The 18,037-nt window shown below is 36.1% G+C and overlaps 1 protein-coding gene across 3 annotated transcripts in view; it reads right to left on the reverse strand.

The window, feature by feature from the left end:
- Positions 1-18,037, reverse strand: part of ATM (ATM serine/threonine kinase) — a 119,411-nt gene that overhangs the window by 44,068 nt on the left and 57,306 nt on the right. For all 3 annotated transcript variants that reach the window (XM_072729896.1, XM_072729897.1, XM_026006789.2), the window contains 8 exons: positions 11,448-11,622; positions 10,734-10,898; positions 9,837-9,969; positions 8,038-8,133; positions 5,380-5,551; positions 4,132-4,273; positions 2,946-3,122; positions 636-813 (listed from right to left, as the gene is read on the reverse strand). In XM_072729896.1, coding sequence (XP_072585997.1) covers positions 636-813; positions 2,946-3,122; positions 4,132-4,273; positions 5,380-5,551; positions 8,038-8,133; positions 9,837-9,969; positions 10,734-10,898; positions 11,448-11,622 — 1,238 coding nt within the window. The remainder of the gene's footprint in view (positions 1-635; positions 814-2,945; positions 3,123-4,131; positions 4,274-5,379; positions 5,552-8,037; positions 8,134-9,836; positions 9,970-10,733; positions 10,899-11,447; positions 11,623-18,037) is intronic.

The following is an 18,037-nucleotide window of genomic DNA, read 5'->3' on the forward strand; positions in this document are numbered from 1 at the left end:
AAGAATCATATTGGGGGGGGGGGGGGAATCCCTGGGTGACGCAGCGGTTTGGCGCCTGCCTTTGGCCCGGGGCGCGATCCTGGAGACCCAGGATCGAATCCCACATCGGGCTTCCGGTGCATGGAGCCTGCTTCTCCCTCTGCCTGTGTCTCTGACTCTCTCTCTCTCTCTCTCTGTGACTATCATAAATAAATTAAAAATTTAAAAAAAAATCATCCTGGGGGCTTTCCATATGTTATCTCCCTGAACATTGGCTACGACTTTCTTTCTTTTTTTAAAAGAGATTTTATTTATTTATTCATGAGAGACACAGAGAGAGGGAGAGAGAGAGGCAGAGACACAGGCAGGGGGAGAAGCAGGCTCCATGCAGGGAGCCTGATGTGGGACTCGATCCCAGGTCTCCAGGATCAGGCCCTGGGCTGAAGGTGGTGCTAAACTGCTGAGCCACCCAGGCTGCCCTGGCTACGACTTTCATCTCCATTCTACAGATGATGAGAAAATAAATATTGAGACGTTATGGAGTTAAGATAATAAAGCATCCTCAAGGGATTCAAACAAATCTTTCTCTATAACTGAAACATTAACAGTATAAATGCATTAACAGTATAAATGTTAAATGAAATTTAACAGAATACCAGAATCCAAATTTGCAGGGGTTGTGGATCGGCTCGTTGGTGAGGAGTGTCTGAAACAATTAGTGAAGAATCCCTGAATCTGTGTAGAAAGCAGGTTTCTCCAGGATTCATTTGTATCTTGCAGTAAAATATCATGAATCAAGTATGGAAGCACAGTCTGACAAAAGTCAGCTTTCACCTAAAAACACAGAGACACACTGAGCAGACAGTCTGAGGGAAAATAATATATCTCACTTAACATTTTCATTCCCCTTTACTGGCACATTAGACTTAAAGAAAAACGACAGAGGGCAGTCCCGGTGGTGCAGCGGTTTAGCACCGCCTGCAGCCTGGGGTGTGATCCTGGAAACCCGGGATCGAGTCCCACATCGGGCTCCCTGCATGGAGCCTGCTTCTCCCTCTGCCTGTGTCTCTGCCCCTCTGCCTGCTTCTCTCTCTCTGCCTCTGAATAAATTAAAAAAAAAAAAAAAGGTTAAAAAAAAAAAAGACAGATGAATCTGCCAGGAACTCCATGTATCTTGAACCAGTTAAGGCAGCACTTAAGAAAAATCAAAGACATCCAGAGTATCGATGTCAAACACATTAGTTACATGACACCTGTTCATTTCCAATCTAGGTCATCTGCATATAATGAAACAGGATAAAGCTTACAAATGCAATTATTACATCACTACTGCAAATAAAATTTCATAGTTGAAAAGCGTTGCTAATAACACACAGTTTTCTAAATTACTACAAAGGAAAATGGGAATCAAAGTTTAAGAGAAAAGCTGAAAATCTGATCTTGGTGTGCATTTTCTATACTCAGTGAAAAACTACAAATAGGTTAAAGTGTTTAATAAACCAATTTCTGCATATATAATTTGTGATATACTCCACAGTGTAGAAAGTACTTTAATACTTGTGGTATGTGAAAATAGTCCTCAATCTTATTTTTGTCAAGGTGTCCTCTTTATATATTCATGACACACCACACTCACAGAACAGATGACAGATTACCAAATGTACACTTTTTTCTTTTCTTCTTAGCACAAGTACAATGTAGAAATAATGCTGACAGTGTGATAATTTATTCACTGCTAACATTTCTGTAGAAGCAAGGACTGCTTTATAAACTGCTTTCAATCAGGGCACTTTATCAAAATTCTTTCTCTAAATTTTTTTTTTTATTTCAAGCTTTTACTTAAACTCTAGTTAGCTAACATATATGGTAAAATTGGTTTCAGGAGACTTCAGTGATTCCTCACTTACAGACAACACTCGGTGTTCATCACAAGTGTCCTCAATGCCCATCCCATACGCAACTCTCTCTATCAACCTCCAGTCTGTTCTCCATTAAGAGCCTCTTGTGGTTTATTTTCCTCTCTCTTTTCTACCCCCCTTCCACTACATTCCCTATTTTGTTTCTTGAATTCCACATATGAATTTAATCATATGGTATTTGTCTCTCTGACAGTATTATTTCACTTAGTATCATACCCTCTAGTTCTATCCACATCATCAGTTACTTTTAATTAACTAGTCAGATACTTTGTTTTCACACTGTCATTAAATCGTGTTTGATGGTACTATATAAACTAGGTTAGCATTAAAGTCTTAGAGCATTTTTATATTATACTGTTTTGGATGGCATACTTGATAAAAGTATACCAATTCTGTGTTTGATTTGGTACAGACCTTTACCTCTACTGAAATAAACTATATTGTACCTTCAAAAATTAAAAAGCAGGGGTGTCTGGGAGGCACATTCAGTTAAATGTCTGCCCTTCCTGTGGAGGAAGAGAAATAAACTGTTCGCTTGCTCACACACTCTCTATTAAGTAAATCTTTAAAACAAATAAATAAATAATAGATAAAAATAAAAAAGTAATGTTAACTGCTATCTCTTTTTTCTTATTTAATAAAGTATACGAGGGAAAGTAAATGACAATGACTTTTTTAAAAATTAAGCTTAGAAAAAGAGAGCAGACTTTTGGTTAAAATAAGTAATTTACAATCATTAGTAACAAATTATTCAAGGCACCCTTTAGAGCTCATCCAGTATGCAGTTACCCCACAGCTGAAACCGACTGCACAAAGTTCTAACTAAACAGAGGTCTCACTGGGCCCCATTTGATGGACTCCCAACAGCCAAGCGCAGGTGATATTTCCTGAAGATGTGCCCTACCATAGCACTCTTTTTAGAAAGACAAGCACAAACATGTGCATGGAAGCCAAAGGGAATGGGACAACCAAAGACTATTAAGAGAAGGGTCAAATATAAAAAGTACAGATAGAAAGGGAGTAAGGCAGACTAATTAATCTTCTTACTTCACACATTGGCTTTAATAATTGAAGAATTTCACTTTTCGTGCCTCCACTATCCAAAAAAGCACAAGTCAGCCTTTTAATCCAAATGTCATGATTTTCACTTTGGGGAATCCACAGGCTTGTATCATCCAGGCCTTCTAAAGGACTTTCTTTATCCAGTCTGGGTACTTCTAAAAACTAGAAAGAAAATAGTCAAAACATGTAAGTAAGGTAATTAGAAATACATTTTATCTTTCCTATACAGAACATACCTAGGTATAAAATCTGTTTCCAAGCCAAACTAAATATAGTTAAAAATGAATCTGGAGGGATCCCTGGGTGGCGCAGCGGTTTGGCGCCTGCCTTTGGCCCAGGGCGCGATCCTGGAGACCCGGGATCGAATCCCACGTCGGGCTCCCTGTGAGGAGCTTGCTTCTCCCTCTGCCTGTCTCTGCCTCTCTCTCTCTCTCTCTCACTGTGTGCCTATCATAAATAAATAAAATTTAAAAAAAAAATGAATCTGGAGGCAATGAGTAACATAAAATACATCTATGTTTATATGGAAGGCCATGTGGTATGATTAAAAAATTACTGGTCTACACAACAGGATACTTGAGTCCACTCTTAGCTCATTGCAACACAAACTCTGCCTCACTGGTCTCATGGACAAAACCAGCTCAAGTCTACCACAGAGAACTGATTTCAAAATGTTATAATTACAGTGTTTTACAGATTGTATTACTGATCTTATTAATAATTTTTATTACCAGTAACTTCACTAAGACCAAAATTATATTTATGATATATTTAAAAGACTATTACAATGATGGGTTTATGTCCTGAAGTTAATTTGGTGAAAATTCTGTTTACCTCCTACTTGCTTTATAAGAAGAAAATATGAAAGAGGAATGTTTAGACTAAAAGAAAAGCAGAGTTCCTAAATATCCTTCAGAATACTCTCGGTCAAATGCTGTAGGATATTAACATGGAAAAAGGGAGAAACCTAGAGGTCATCTTATATCTCACTAAAGGACTGTGATACTTTAACTTTCTATAGACATATACACTTGCTTGTTGCACAAAACCTACAAACCACACCTAACATCAATGGATTTCATAGGATTGATGTAAAAGCTTTCTACTCCCACAACAAACCGAAATTTCCAGATATAGTGGGTATTCAATAAACATTTATTATTTGAGAGACCTTTTTTCTCGATGTTCTAAAAGGCTGTAGATAGATCAGCATGGGGTCAGTCGTCGTCTTATAAATCTCCCAGAAACTATGTCCAGTCTTTGTGGCTAAAATGCTCTTCAAACAGGTAACAGCAGCTGATCGTACTTTGACACTGAAAAATATATAATTCAGATGCCTATAAAGTATTTCAACTATTGATGAATCTGAAGTAACCTCCAATAAAAAATTTAAATCTAAAATTTAAAATTTATATTATAGTTGAACCTTGAACAACTTAGGAGTACTCATCCCCACACAGTCAAAATCTGCATATAAATCATGACTCCCCCAAAACTTTACCACTAATAGCCTGCTGTCGACAAGAAGACATATAGATAACATAGTCAATTAACATATATTTATATATGTGTTATACATTGTATTTTTACAACAAAATAAGGTACAGAAAAGAGAATGTTCTGAAGAATATCATAAGGGAGAGAAAATACATTTACAGTACCATATTGTGTGTGTTTATGTGTGTGTGTGTGTGTGTGTGTGTATAAAATCCACATATAAGTGGACCCAAACAGTTCAAACGTGTCATTCAACCACAAACTGTAAAGTCAACTATGTCAGGCAGTTTTTACATTAGAAAATTTTACATCTATAAATAAAAATTCCATAGCATCAAAGCCAAAATTATCAAAGAATTTTTACTATTCCTTCAGTAAACCTGAGTTAGTAATCACTGCAGGAGTGGGGGGCACAGAAAGCAAATGTAATTTCATAGCCACCAAGCAGAAATCAGGACAGAATCTGCTGCAATTTTGTTCAACATAAAGAAAATCAATGGGCAAAAGAAAAACCCTGTTTGATTGGCTTAAGATTTTTGGAGTTAAGAAGCTGCTTCTCTAGGACTTATTTTAAGAGGATAGAAATACTTTCAATGAGAGAATAGTGCCTTTGATTTCGACAAGTGCCCAAAACATCCTCTTTTGCAATTCTATTTTAATGTTCTGTATAGAACTTCCTGAAAACTTTCTTATTGTGTGTCTAGTCTACTCTCATTAGAATTTAACATGGGTCCTGTCTGATATGCTCATCAGTGAATCCAGTGCCTGGCACATAGTAGGGCTTCAGAGATTAAAAGAAAAGTATGGCCACTTAAAGGAGAATGCTTTAGTTTCAGGACATGTTATTTATGTAAAGTATCAATCTCCTTAAATGTCAGACGAAGTAGGTGCCATCAGACATTCAGTGTTATTAAATACTCACCAATCTTCTACCAGTGTGTTATTCAGGTAGGTCAATGTGATGAAGGTCCACTGAAGTTCTTTATCTTCAAATAACTCAGAGGCCTTGATAGAAGATATATCTCTGCTATGCTGTAGGGCTATCGTAGAGAAATCTACAGGACCCACTTCTCCCAGGCAGCTTCCAACAGCCTCTATATTTAGAAATTCTTTTTCAGTACAGTTGTAGCTAAAAGATCTCCCATTAAACAAATTTTCTATTTTCAAAAATATGTTTTGTCATCCTTCAAAATTTAAGTGGTTTCTTTTTTTTTTTTTTAAGATTTTATTTATTCATGAGAGAGAGAGAGAGAGAGAGAGAGAGAGAGGCAGAGACACAGGCATAGGGAGAAGCAGGCTCCATGCAGGGAACCCAATGTGGGACTTGATCCCAGGACTCCAGGATCACACCCTGGGCCGAAGGTAGGCGCTAAAACCACTGAGCCACCCAGGCATCCTGATTTAAGTGGTTTCTCAAAGATTGTGAATAGATTAAGGATATTGTATCAGTAGGCCAAAGATATTTTCCCATATGAAATCCTATCCAGGAGAGAGAAATTAGTAACAGAATGTAGACAGTAAGGATGAAAGTCTAAACACAGCTACTATACGAAAGTATCAACAGATGGTAAAACTGTTAAAACATTTTTGAGGTATTATATATACAAAGTACACAAATCTTAAACACTTAGTTCAGTGAAAACTGACACACACATTCTCTTCAGCACGCAGAGGATGTTTTGTTTTGTTTTGTTTTTTTCAGAGGATGTTATCAGCATCCTCAGAGGATGTTATCAGCACGCAGAGGATGACAGAGCAGCTCCTGCGTGCCTGAGAACTCCCTTACGCTCTTTCCCAGCCGTGAGGGGATTTACTACAACACACAAACACATTTTCTGACAGCTGTCCTTTCAAAAGGTGCAGCCCTAGCTCCTCCTGCCTTGAGTGTGGCATGTACTTGCTGACATGCTTCTAACACAGTGTGCAAGTCTTTTACTTCCTTGATTAAATTTATCTCCAAGTACTGGATTCCTTTGGATGCTATTATAAACAGAACTGTAAATGGAATAAAACTTTCTTTTTAGATGTTCACTGCTGGTGTACAGAAACACAACTAAATTTTGCATATGGATCCTATATCCTGCAGTTGTGCTAAGGTCATTTATTAGCTTTATTACAGTCAATTTCTTGTAGGGTCTCTGGGATTTTCTAGATATGGGATTGTGTCATCTGTGGAGAGAAACAGTTCTACTTCTTCCTTTCCAATCTGGATGCTTCTTCTTTTATTCTTGTTCCACTCCTCTGGCTAGAACTTCCTGTACAACTTGGGCCACCACTGGGAAAAGTGGGCAACCCTGTTTCCTTCCTGACCTGGGAGTGAAAGCTTTTAGTCTTTCACCACTAAGAATGATGTACAACCAAACTAAAATCTTCTGTTATACAGGAAAGCCACTCAGGACTCCTGGAGCAAATCAGGTCTGTCCCTGGAAACAGCACCACTACAGACAGGACACAGACATATGAGTTCCTTGATCAAATGACACTTCCAGGGTCTGGTAAAGGCTCTGTTTCTCAGTCTGAGGGCTAGCTAGATGAACAGGTACTTCCTGATTATGAAAAACTTCCGAGTTAGATACTATTATCTGTATCCTTTTCTGTATGTAAGGTATATTTCAGTTATAATAACTTATAAATTAAAAAATGCCCTAGATACTAGGCTCCCAGTGAAAAGACAAGATAGACTCCATTGAAAGAAAGTAGAATCTGTGAAAGACCTCTTATTCCTCCAATTTTCCTTATTTGAAACAATGCTGCCATAACAACCTCAAGCTGACTTCAATCAGTGTTTCCATCCTGTGATCACTTAGCCTAAACACATCTTCTAAACAGGACGTATGGTGGCCATTAATCTTACACTAGGACACCCCTCAAATGGTGGCAGGAAAGGGTTTGGATGTGGCTTTAATATCTGAGTTTAATTCGCCCAGCCCTCCAAATCCTCATGCTTACTATGTCCTACAAAAAAGATGAAGCACCAGTCAGTTATATTTACAAAATATAGTACAAGTCAATTTATTTGCAACATAACACTACAAATATTTATTTCTGACTTTCTTAAAAACATAAAAGTATTTTTATTTTTTATTTTTTTCATAAAAGTTTTTTTTTTTTACCCGCCCCACCACGCCCCTATAAAAGTATTTTTAAATGAACAGTTAGGGGGACGCCTGGTTGGCTCAGTGGTTGAGTGTCTGCCTTTGGCTCAAGGCATGATCCTGGATTCCCAAGATCAAATTCCGCATCAGGCTCCTTGCATGGAGCCTGCTTCTCCTCCCTCTACCTGTATCTCTGCCTCTCTTTCTGTGTCTCTCATGAGTAAATTGATAAAATCTTTAAAAAAAATAAATTATTGAGCAGTTATATACACACATAAATCATTAACTTCTCACTTTATGCAAATGTTTAAGGAAGGAAAATATGAAAGGAGGGTTGCTTAGGGACACTTGAAATAAACAGAAATATAACTCAACTAGCATTTCACATTTCCCTATTATTCCAAATGACAAACTTTTACTGATTTTGAAAACAGAGATGACCAATGAAACACAAAAACTCATATTCATTTAGCCAAAGAGCTTACCTAATACTTCTCTTTCACCAGTGTGGTTCACTGCCATCTTGCATAACTGCAACAAGCTGACAATGAGCTTCACCATTATGCCATCCTGCGGGTTATCTACGAACAGTTTTGAAAAAATTAGTTTCAACCACGATGGAGAAATTGCATTTCTTTCCAATGTTTTGGGTTTTTTTTTAGTTTTTATTTATTTATGATAATCACAGAGAGAGAGAGAGAGAGAGAGAGAGAGGCAGAGACACAGGCAGAGGGAGAAGCAGGCTCCATGCACCGGGAGCCCGACGTGGGATTCGATCCCGGGTCTCCAGGATCACGCCCTGGGCCAAAGGCGGGCGCCAAACCGCTGCGCCACCCAGGGATCCCCCTTTACAATATGTTTTATATTAAATTATCTGACTAGAAAATTTTCATTCAGTTTTTCTAAAAAACAAAGTTTTAAATCATGAGCAGGTCAAAAACATAAAGTGAGTGTACTTGAACTACCTTATAAAACAGAGTCATGTAAAAGTGATCAGCAGTATTTGGCAGACAAAGAGTAATATCCTAAGAAGTTGTGCAAACCAGTTAATACTTTAGCAAAATCACTAAGAGTTAGAAACACAAAAATCATTCAACATTAACCTACAAGAGACCTTAGAAGCTCACTTTGGTCTTTAACCCCTAGCATCTAGTCTACACCAGCATTGTCCAATAGAACTTTGTGCAATGAGAAAAATATTCTACAATGTGTCCAACAATAGCCACTAGTCTAGTTAGTACTGGGAACCTGACATGTGCTAGCACGATTGAAGATAATAAATTTTAAATTTTATTAGACTTTAATTCACTGAAATTTAAATAGCTAAAAACAGCTAGTGGCTGTATTAGATAAGACAGGTATGGACCAATGAATTACCCAAACACATGAGAACAAAAGAGAGAAGTATTCATCTTTTACACATGCGCACACACACACGCGTGCATCTCAGAACAAATGCACTACAAACTGAACTCATATGATCAAAACCCAAATTAGTTTTTAAAACTAATGGGGAAAAAAAATCCACAACAGAAATAGGAAATTAATGGTCAAAAGATGAAAATCAAAACATAAGTAGAAATAATTTCCTTTCTAGGAAATAAAGGGTTACAGAAGGGGAAGGGGGTAACTGGGTGATGGGCATTAAGGAGGGCACATGATGAGATGAGCACTGGGTGTTATACTGTATATTGGCAAATTGAATTAAAATAAAATGAAAGAAGTTGTTTCCCCTAAGTACAGTACCACAATAATCTAAACTCAAATCAACATAAAAATGTTTTCTTAAGTAAAAAAAAAAAAAAAGGCTAGAAACACATATACAAAAATGTGTGTTAATATAGAAAAACACACATATATATGCAAGTATACATATGCACATACATGGCTAAGACACTTAGAGTGGGATACATTTCTTTTATTTAAACAACTTGGAGCAACAGGCAGGGATAGATTACCTGTATGCCTGGCTCTAAGGAATTCAAAGGTTTCTTTCAGACAGCAGGAAGTGGTTAAAACTTTTCAAGCAGTAGAGTAACACCATTGATTGTGTTTGGCTTTAGAGAAACCACTGTGGTAGAGGTGTAGGGGATGGATAAAATGGGGGTAATTCAAGATGAGGAGACCATTTACAATCTCATTTATGGTTAGATGAGAAACGATAAGGTCTGAACTACCTGACCAGAGTCTAAACTAAGTTCATGGCTATTAAAGATCAAGAATCTAGAAAAGACTCTTTTGAAAAGACATAGGTCCAAGTAACCCATGTCATTAACATCAGTACCCTGAGATGCTCTCATGAGGTCTGCCATCTGGTCCTTATGCTGTGCGAGCTGTCTGCAGACATCCTTCAAGCCTTCAAGCCTTGTCAAAGGGAGTGCATCATAAACACTCACCGAGAGAAAATGGTTTATTTCCTAAAAGAGGAAATTAGTTAAAAATGTAACCTGCTTTTTGGACATGCATGAAGTCTGTGGAATAAAACGTAAAGAAAGAAATTAGTAAGTGCCTTTTATAGACATTGACTTATATCACTATTATTACCACCTGAGGTAGAAATAAATGACTTCTTCCATTTCAAATCTGCCAAAGTTTTATCCACTTAAAATTCCAATAGATTCTCTCATGATAACATACTTAAGATTTTAAGATTGGAATAGCATATTCCAAGGGAAAAGCTTAAATCTCTACTTATTTAGGACTGTAACTCTAGTTCGACATTGTAGTACAATTTAACTACATTGTCATACTGACATAATATTTTTTATAATAAAATTATAATTTATACCAAAAAACACATCTGAACAGAATTTTCAAGTTTATAGAGATTAAAAAGTAAGATTAAAAGCTGAAAAATTCTTTTAAAAGGCAAATGTCATCTTTAATTCAAACATTAAATTGTCCCTTAAAGGATCAGATGGTAATTTTGAGATATTAATGGATCTGATGTGTATGAAAATCAAGCATATTTTAGATCATATTTCTTCATTAATTTCAGATCTTAACCAAGAAACCTTGATATTTATCATTTTACTGCAATACAAGAGGATATATTGTTTCAGTTTTTTTATTTGTTGAGGGTAAATCTCATGTTATTTTTAATCACAATTTTAAGAAAATAGTTTTTATTTTTAGAGAATTGGAAGTTTTCAAAAAAGTCAGATGATAGAATAATTATTACCTCCAAAAGTGAAAAGGGTCCATTACTGTACTTAATTTTCTGCTGAGTAATGCGCAAATCCTTAAAGACATCATGGTCAGGAAAAGGATCTAAAAGTTTAATTGTCATATAGAGGTTTTCATTATCCTTGTTATCTATCACTAAGTATTTCAACAAGTCCAATACCTAAACATAATTTAAAAAAAATAAAAAGAAAAAATGGTTTAATTATATTTTAAAGTAAAACAACCAAACCTACTGTAATAAATGATAAAAACTTTACTAACCCAGTTCCAAGAAAAGGATCTAATTACTTCTATAGTACCACTATGATTTCTGTGCTTTCAAATGATTCAACAAATATATAAGGTGCTGCTACAGGATGGGCACTGGGGTAGACACATGCCAGTACTACTGGAACATTCTGTGTACGTAAGACCTCACCATTACAGCAGTGTCGATGGCTGTCCTGGTTTTTATTACCTCTAAACTTCAATCTAAGAAACTACTAAGTTATTCGTTAGTTCAAAATTACTAGGTACTCTGTAATTACATTATTACAAAGATTAATTCATTGCAAATGTTTTTCCAACCATTTTTCAGAGAATATTTTCACTAAAATGGCTAATGACACTGAGTAAACAAAACATTCCAGCTTTGAAAGGAGCTGCCTTTCAAGAACACTTTTATCAATGTTATTTCAAATATCTCTGCAAAGATGATTTGGGGCAGTACCTGGTCCTGAACTTCCATCTGATCATTCACTAGGGGTATAAGTGTACCGATGATGACATGAAGATGATTTTCTAGAGCATCCTTACAGTAAGTGACTGCTGTGTGGCAAACCCGGCTTAACAGGTCACAACACAGGGAGAAGCTCCGTAACGACACATCCATGAAACGAGAAGGCCTAACCCAGGGAAAAAAGAGTAAGTTTAAGAAACTATTTCAGTACAAGCTTATATAAAAGTCATTTTTCTTCATCAGCTCTAATTCTGAAGTGCCCTGACCTATAAGTCACTTTTGTATCTAATTCCTTAATGGTTTAAAAGCAAAAAAGAGTAGTGACATCAGCAAAATGACAAGGTAGGCAGCTCCAATCTCCCCTCCTGACAGAAACACTAAGAAACAGGCAAAACTGTCAGAACTCTTAAGAGTCAAAGGTTTACAGCAATCAAACAAATCTAAAATATTAAAAAAAAAAAAAAAAACGGCAACTTATAAACTGTAGGAAAGCTTTGTGGTGTTTTACTTGCCTTGGCCCCACTCTTTCCTCCCCCCTTGGTAGCTGCCATGAAAAATGACAGTCCCTATTTCCAGTGTGGGATCTCGGCTCTCTGCTCTAGAAGGAGCATAGCAGATCATATTTGCAAATTACTGTATACATCTGTTATAAATCAGTCTGGGTACTGCCCACAGAACTCTTGTAGGGTGCCGGGTCTCGTTTGTTTCACATGCATCTCCCCGAGGCTGGAAAAGCCATGAGCAATGCTTGAAAACTGTAAAACTGACCAACTACCCACAGCTGTATAGGGCAAAAAGATTCCTGCTGAGACAGACAACAGACTGCCTTACAGCCTAGGATGAAAAGCTAGAAAGACAGTTTCCTTCTGAAATTAGAGCATTCAAAACCACACATCTAACTGGGAAATTCAGAAAGCCACACACATACCCAGGGGTAAGATGCTTGCTCAAAAAACACCTGAGAAAAACATAAGCTTTCACTTTGGGCTAATCCCCAGGGTCAGTGCAATCCTCCCTAAGTGATGAAGAGATATCCTATCCTAACACAGAACCAGTTTGCAAAAATTAGCAAAGATTCTCATTCTTTCACTCACTCACTCACTCCTGGCATTCAAGGAAATCTCTGTCAAAACACTACTTGAATGCAAGTTAAGGAACAGTCTTCAGTAGCCACACACAACAAGGAATACATACTCTGCACAAAAAGTTAAGTGTCCTCATGAAACAAACGGACCATTACAACCCTCAACAATTAAAGAAAAAAAAAGTCACACCCAAGGGAAGGGGAAAATCTGATTTTCCAGTTACCACACTATGACAGTAAAATATCCAGTTTTCAGAACAAAACAGAGTCCAAAAATAAATCCATTACATGACCAATTGATCTATGACAAAGAGGGCAAGAATATACAACAGGAAAAAGTCTCTTCAACAAATGGTGTTGGGAAAACTGGACAGCTACATGCCAAAGAATGAAACTAAACCACTTTCTTACACCATATAAAAAAATAAACTAAAAATGCATTAAACCTTAATGTGAAACCTAAAACCACAGAACTTCTAGAAGAAAATACACACAGTAGGGATCCCTGGGTGGCTCAGCAGTTTAGCGCCTGCCTTCGGCCCAGGGCGAGATCCTGGAGTTTCAGGATGGGGATCAAGTCCCACATCAGACTCCTTGCATGGAGCCTGCTTCTCCCTCTGCCTGTGTCTCTGCCTCTCTCTCTGTGTGTCTCTCATGAATAAATAAATAAAATCTTAAGAAAAAAAAAAGAAAAGAAAAGAAAAAGAAAATACACAGAGTAATTTCTTTGACATTGGCCAACATTTTCCTAGATATGCCTCAGCCAAGGGAAATAAAAGCAAAAAAACCCCAAACAAACAAAAAAACGGGACAACATCAGAACAAAAAGCTTTTACACAGCAAAGGAAATCATCAACAAAACAATAAGGCAAGCTATAAAATATCTTCAAATGACATATTTGATAAGGATTAAAATCCAAAATATATTTTACAGAACTCAAATAATTAAAAAATAATCTGATTAAGAAATGAGCAGAGTACTTGAATAGACATGTTCCCAAAGAAGACAAATGCCCAAAAGACACAAGAAAAGATGCCCAACATCACTTAGCTCAGGGAAATGCAAATCAAAACCACAATGAGATACCACCTCACACCTGTCAGAATGGCTAGTATCAAAACGACAAGAAACAACATGTGTTGGCGAGGATATGGAGAAAAAGGAATCTTCGTGCACTGCTGGTGGGAATGCAAACTGGTGCAGCCACTGTGGAAAACAGTCTGGAGGTTCCTCAAGAAGTTAAAAATAGAATTACCATGATCTAATAATTTCATTATTGGGCATTTACTCAAAGAAGATAAAAAGACTAACTCAGAAAGATATATACATCCCTATATTTATAGCCACATTTTTTAGAGTAGCCATGGTATGGAAGCATCCTAAGTGTCCATCAATGAATGAATATGTAAATAAGATGTAGTGGAATATTACTCAGTGGAATATATATACAGTGGAATATTATTCAGCCATAAAAAACGATGAGATCATGCCATTTGCAAAAACTTAGATGAACCTATAGGATATTATGCTAAGTGAAAGACAAATACTATGATTTCACTCATGTGGAATTTAAGAAACAAAACAAAATAAAGAAAAGAGACAGACAAAAAGGCCGACTCTTAACTACAGAAAACAAACTGGTGCCTACAAAAGGGGAGGTGGGTGCCGGGGGTGGGTAACATAAATAAAGTGGATTAAGAGGACACTTATTATGATGAGTAATGTACAAAATTGCTGAGTGATTACATTATATACCTGAAACTGATATAACAAAATAAATTTTTAATTAAAGAAAATTTTAATGTTAAAAAAATCCATCTCTCAACAAAAGAATCACAAGACATACAAAGAAACAGGAAATTAGGAGAGGATGGTCCATTTAAAGAAATAAAATATACTGGCCAAAACAGCTGCTAAGGAAGCTCAGAGAGTGGAGTTACTAGACAAAGACTTTAAACAACCATCTTAAATTTGCTAAAAGAGCTTAGAGACAAATGAAAACAGAAGCACACAATACCCAAATTTATGGAATGCAGCAAAGGCAGAGCTGAGAGGAAAATATGCAGCAGTAACTGCCTACATTAAAAAAGAAGACTGGGGGTGGGGAAAAAAAGATGACTAGCAAAACACTACCACACACACACTTAAGAATTAGCAGCAGTCTATCTCAAACTCTTCCAAGAAATAGAGTAATAGTAGGGAATACTTCCTAATTCCTTCTAGGAGGCCAGAAAGTCTCTAATACCAAAGTCAGATAAATACACCACAGGAAAATTATAATACTCAGTGCCTCTTAGGAATACAGATTTAAGACTCCTCAAAAAAGTACCAGCAAAACAAAACAAAACAAAACAAAACACAAAAAACAAAGTACCAGCAAACTGAATATAAGAGCTTATTAAAAGTATCATATACCCATGAGCAAGTAGGATTTATCCTGGGAACACAAGAGTGGGCCAATATAAGAAAATCAATCCGTGTAATACATCATGTAATAAAATGAAGGAAAATACATGATCATTTCAATACACACAGAAAAGGCATTTGACAAAATTCAATTGCCTATAAAAACAGTCAGAAAAAACTGAATAGATAGGAATCTACCCAACATAATAAGAACCAGCAAAAGAAAACAAAACAAAAGGAAACAAAAGGAAAAAGGTAATTTATGAAAAACCCACAGGTAACAACATAATCAATGTTGAAAGAATTGAAGCTTTCCCACTAAGATCAGGAACAAGATAAGGTTGCCCACTTTCACCACTGCTATTCAACATTGTACTGAACTTCTAGACAGAGTAGTTAGACAAAAACAAAAAGGCATCAAAGTCAGGAAAAAAGAAGTAAAACTATACTCAAAGATGACATGATTCTGTAATATATAAACTCCCAAAGAATCCACAAGAAATCTACTAGTTGTAACAAATAAATTTAGCAAAGTTGCAGGTCACAAGATCAATACATGAAAATCAGTTGTATTTCTATACAACAGCAATAGTAATCTAAAATGGAAACTAAGAAAGCAATTCCATATACAACAGCATCTGAAGAATTAAGTACCTGGGAATACATTTAACCAAAACTATAAAAATCCTGTACACTGAAAACTGTAAAGCAAGGATAAAAGAAATTAAAGAAATCCAAACAAATGGAAAAATATCCCCTGTTCATGGATTGGAAGACAAACTGTTAAGATATCAATACTATCTAAATGATCATATACTCAATGCAATTTCACTCAAAATTCCAAGTCTTTTTTTGCATAAATGAAAAAGATGGTCATTAAATTCATAGGGGAACTGCAAAAAGCACTAAATTGATCTTGAAAAAGAACAAAACTGGAGGATATCCACTTTCATATTTCAAAACTTACTCTGAAGCTACAGTACTCAAACAGTGTGGTTCTGGCATAAGAGCAAACCAAAGGAACAGAATTGAGAATCCATAAATAAATCCACACATCAATGACCAGTGATTTTTGACACAGGTGCCAAGTCCATTTAACAGGGAAAGAAGAATCTCTTCAACAAATGGTACTAGGACAACTAGATTTCTACATGCCTAAGAATGAAGCTGAACCTCTACCTCATACCATATGTAAAAACTTAAATGGATCAACAACCTAAATAGAAGAGCTAAAACTATAAAACTCTTAGAATAAAACAGAGTGGCATATCTTCATGAGCTTGAATTTGACAATGGATTCTTACATAAAGCACCAGAAGCCTGAGGAACAGAAGAAAAAAACAGGTAAATCAGACTTAATCAAAATGAAAAATTTTGTGCATCAAAAGACATTATCAAGAAAGGGAAAATAATATTTACAGAATGGGATAAACTACTAACAAATCATATTATATACTGATTCAATATCCAGACTGTATTTGCAAATCATATAGTAAGAGCTCAATATCAAGAATGTATAATGAATTCCTACAGTTTCCAAAGAATGTATACAAATGGTTAATAAGCATAAGAAAAGATGTTCAACATCATTAGTCATTAGGGAAATGCAAAAACAAAACCACAATGAGATACCACTTCACATCCATTAGGATGGCTATAATAAAAATTAAAGCAAAAAAAAATTTAAAACATAAACAAAACAAACACCAGAAAATAACAAGTATAGGTAAGGATGTGGAGAAAACTGGGACTTTGTGCATTGCAGGAAGAATATGAAATGGTGCAGCTGCTGTAGAAAACAGTTTGGCAGTTCCTCAGAGTTAAACATAGAATGATCACAGGATCCACCAAGGCTGCTCCTAGGTATATACCCCAAAGAACTGAAAAAACTCAAACACACATCCATAAACCTATGTTCACTGCAGCATTATCCACAATAGCCAAAGATGGAAACACAAGTGTTCATTAATAGATGAATAAATAAATTGTAGTACATATATACACATATGATGGAGATATTATTCAGCCATAAATAAGAATGAAGTTCTGATACATTATCATGTATGCTGGATGAACCTTAAAGATGTTATGCCAAGTGAAACAAGACACAAAACAACAAATATTTTATGATCTCACTTATATGAAATATCTAGAATAGGCAAATTCATAGAGACAAGAAACAGATTCCAGGTTATTAGGAGCTGGAGGGAAGGAGAAATGTAGAGGTATTGTTTAATGTGTATAGTGGTTCTGTCTGAGGTAATGAGAAAGTTCTGGAAACAGATAATGGTGATGGTTGTGCAACACTGCGAACATAGTATCACTGAAATGGATGCTTAAAATGGTTAAAATAACAAGTTTGATGTTATATATTTTACCATAATACAGAAAGTTAAAAAAAAAAAACTCAATGAATGAAAAAGAAAGATTGAATAGCTATATACACATTATTTAAATTAAAATAAAAATTATAGGATACTAAGAAAAAGCCGAAAAGAAAAACATGACAAAACAAAATGGAAAAAGATATTCTTTGTGTGCTTTGAAGAACTCACATTTGAAAGCAATGTTATGTACTAATAAGAATAAAAACATCATCAAAATCAATGGGAAGGAATAAAAATATTTAAACTGAATATATACCCAAAATCTACAGTAACTATGATACTGCAATTTATAATAAGAAGTATATATTTGGTCTTCATCTCTGCTTCTGGCACAAAGCTCCTAAAACTCTAGGAACACCAGTGATGAGGGCAATAAAACTGTCTCTCTCTAACTTCTAAAAGCACCTATGTCACCTGAGGATGAGAACTGGGTACCTGGAGAACCAATCTTGTGATTAGAGGGTTGGAATTATTAGTCCCACTCCTCTGATCTCTGGGGAGGGGAATGGAGGGGCGATGGAGGTTATATCAACATCCAACAGCCAGTGATTTAATCAATCGTGTCCTTGTAATGAGTTTTTTTCCCCCCCGAATAAAAACCCAAAAGGACCAGCTTTGGGAGCTTCCAAGTTGGTGGTGAGGGCAGGGAAGCTCTACCCCCTTTCCCTATACATGGTCCTATACCATCTCTTCCATCCGGCTA

This window comes from Vulpes vulpes, chromosome 12, assembly GCF_048418805.1.
Source record: "Vulpes vulpes isolate BD-2025 chromosome 12, VulVul3, whole genome shotgun sequence".
In the NCBI taxonomy this organism is placed as follows: Eukaryota; Metazoa; Chordata; class Mammalia; order Carnivora; family Canidae; genus Vulpes; species Vulpes vulpes.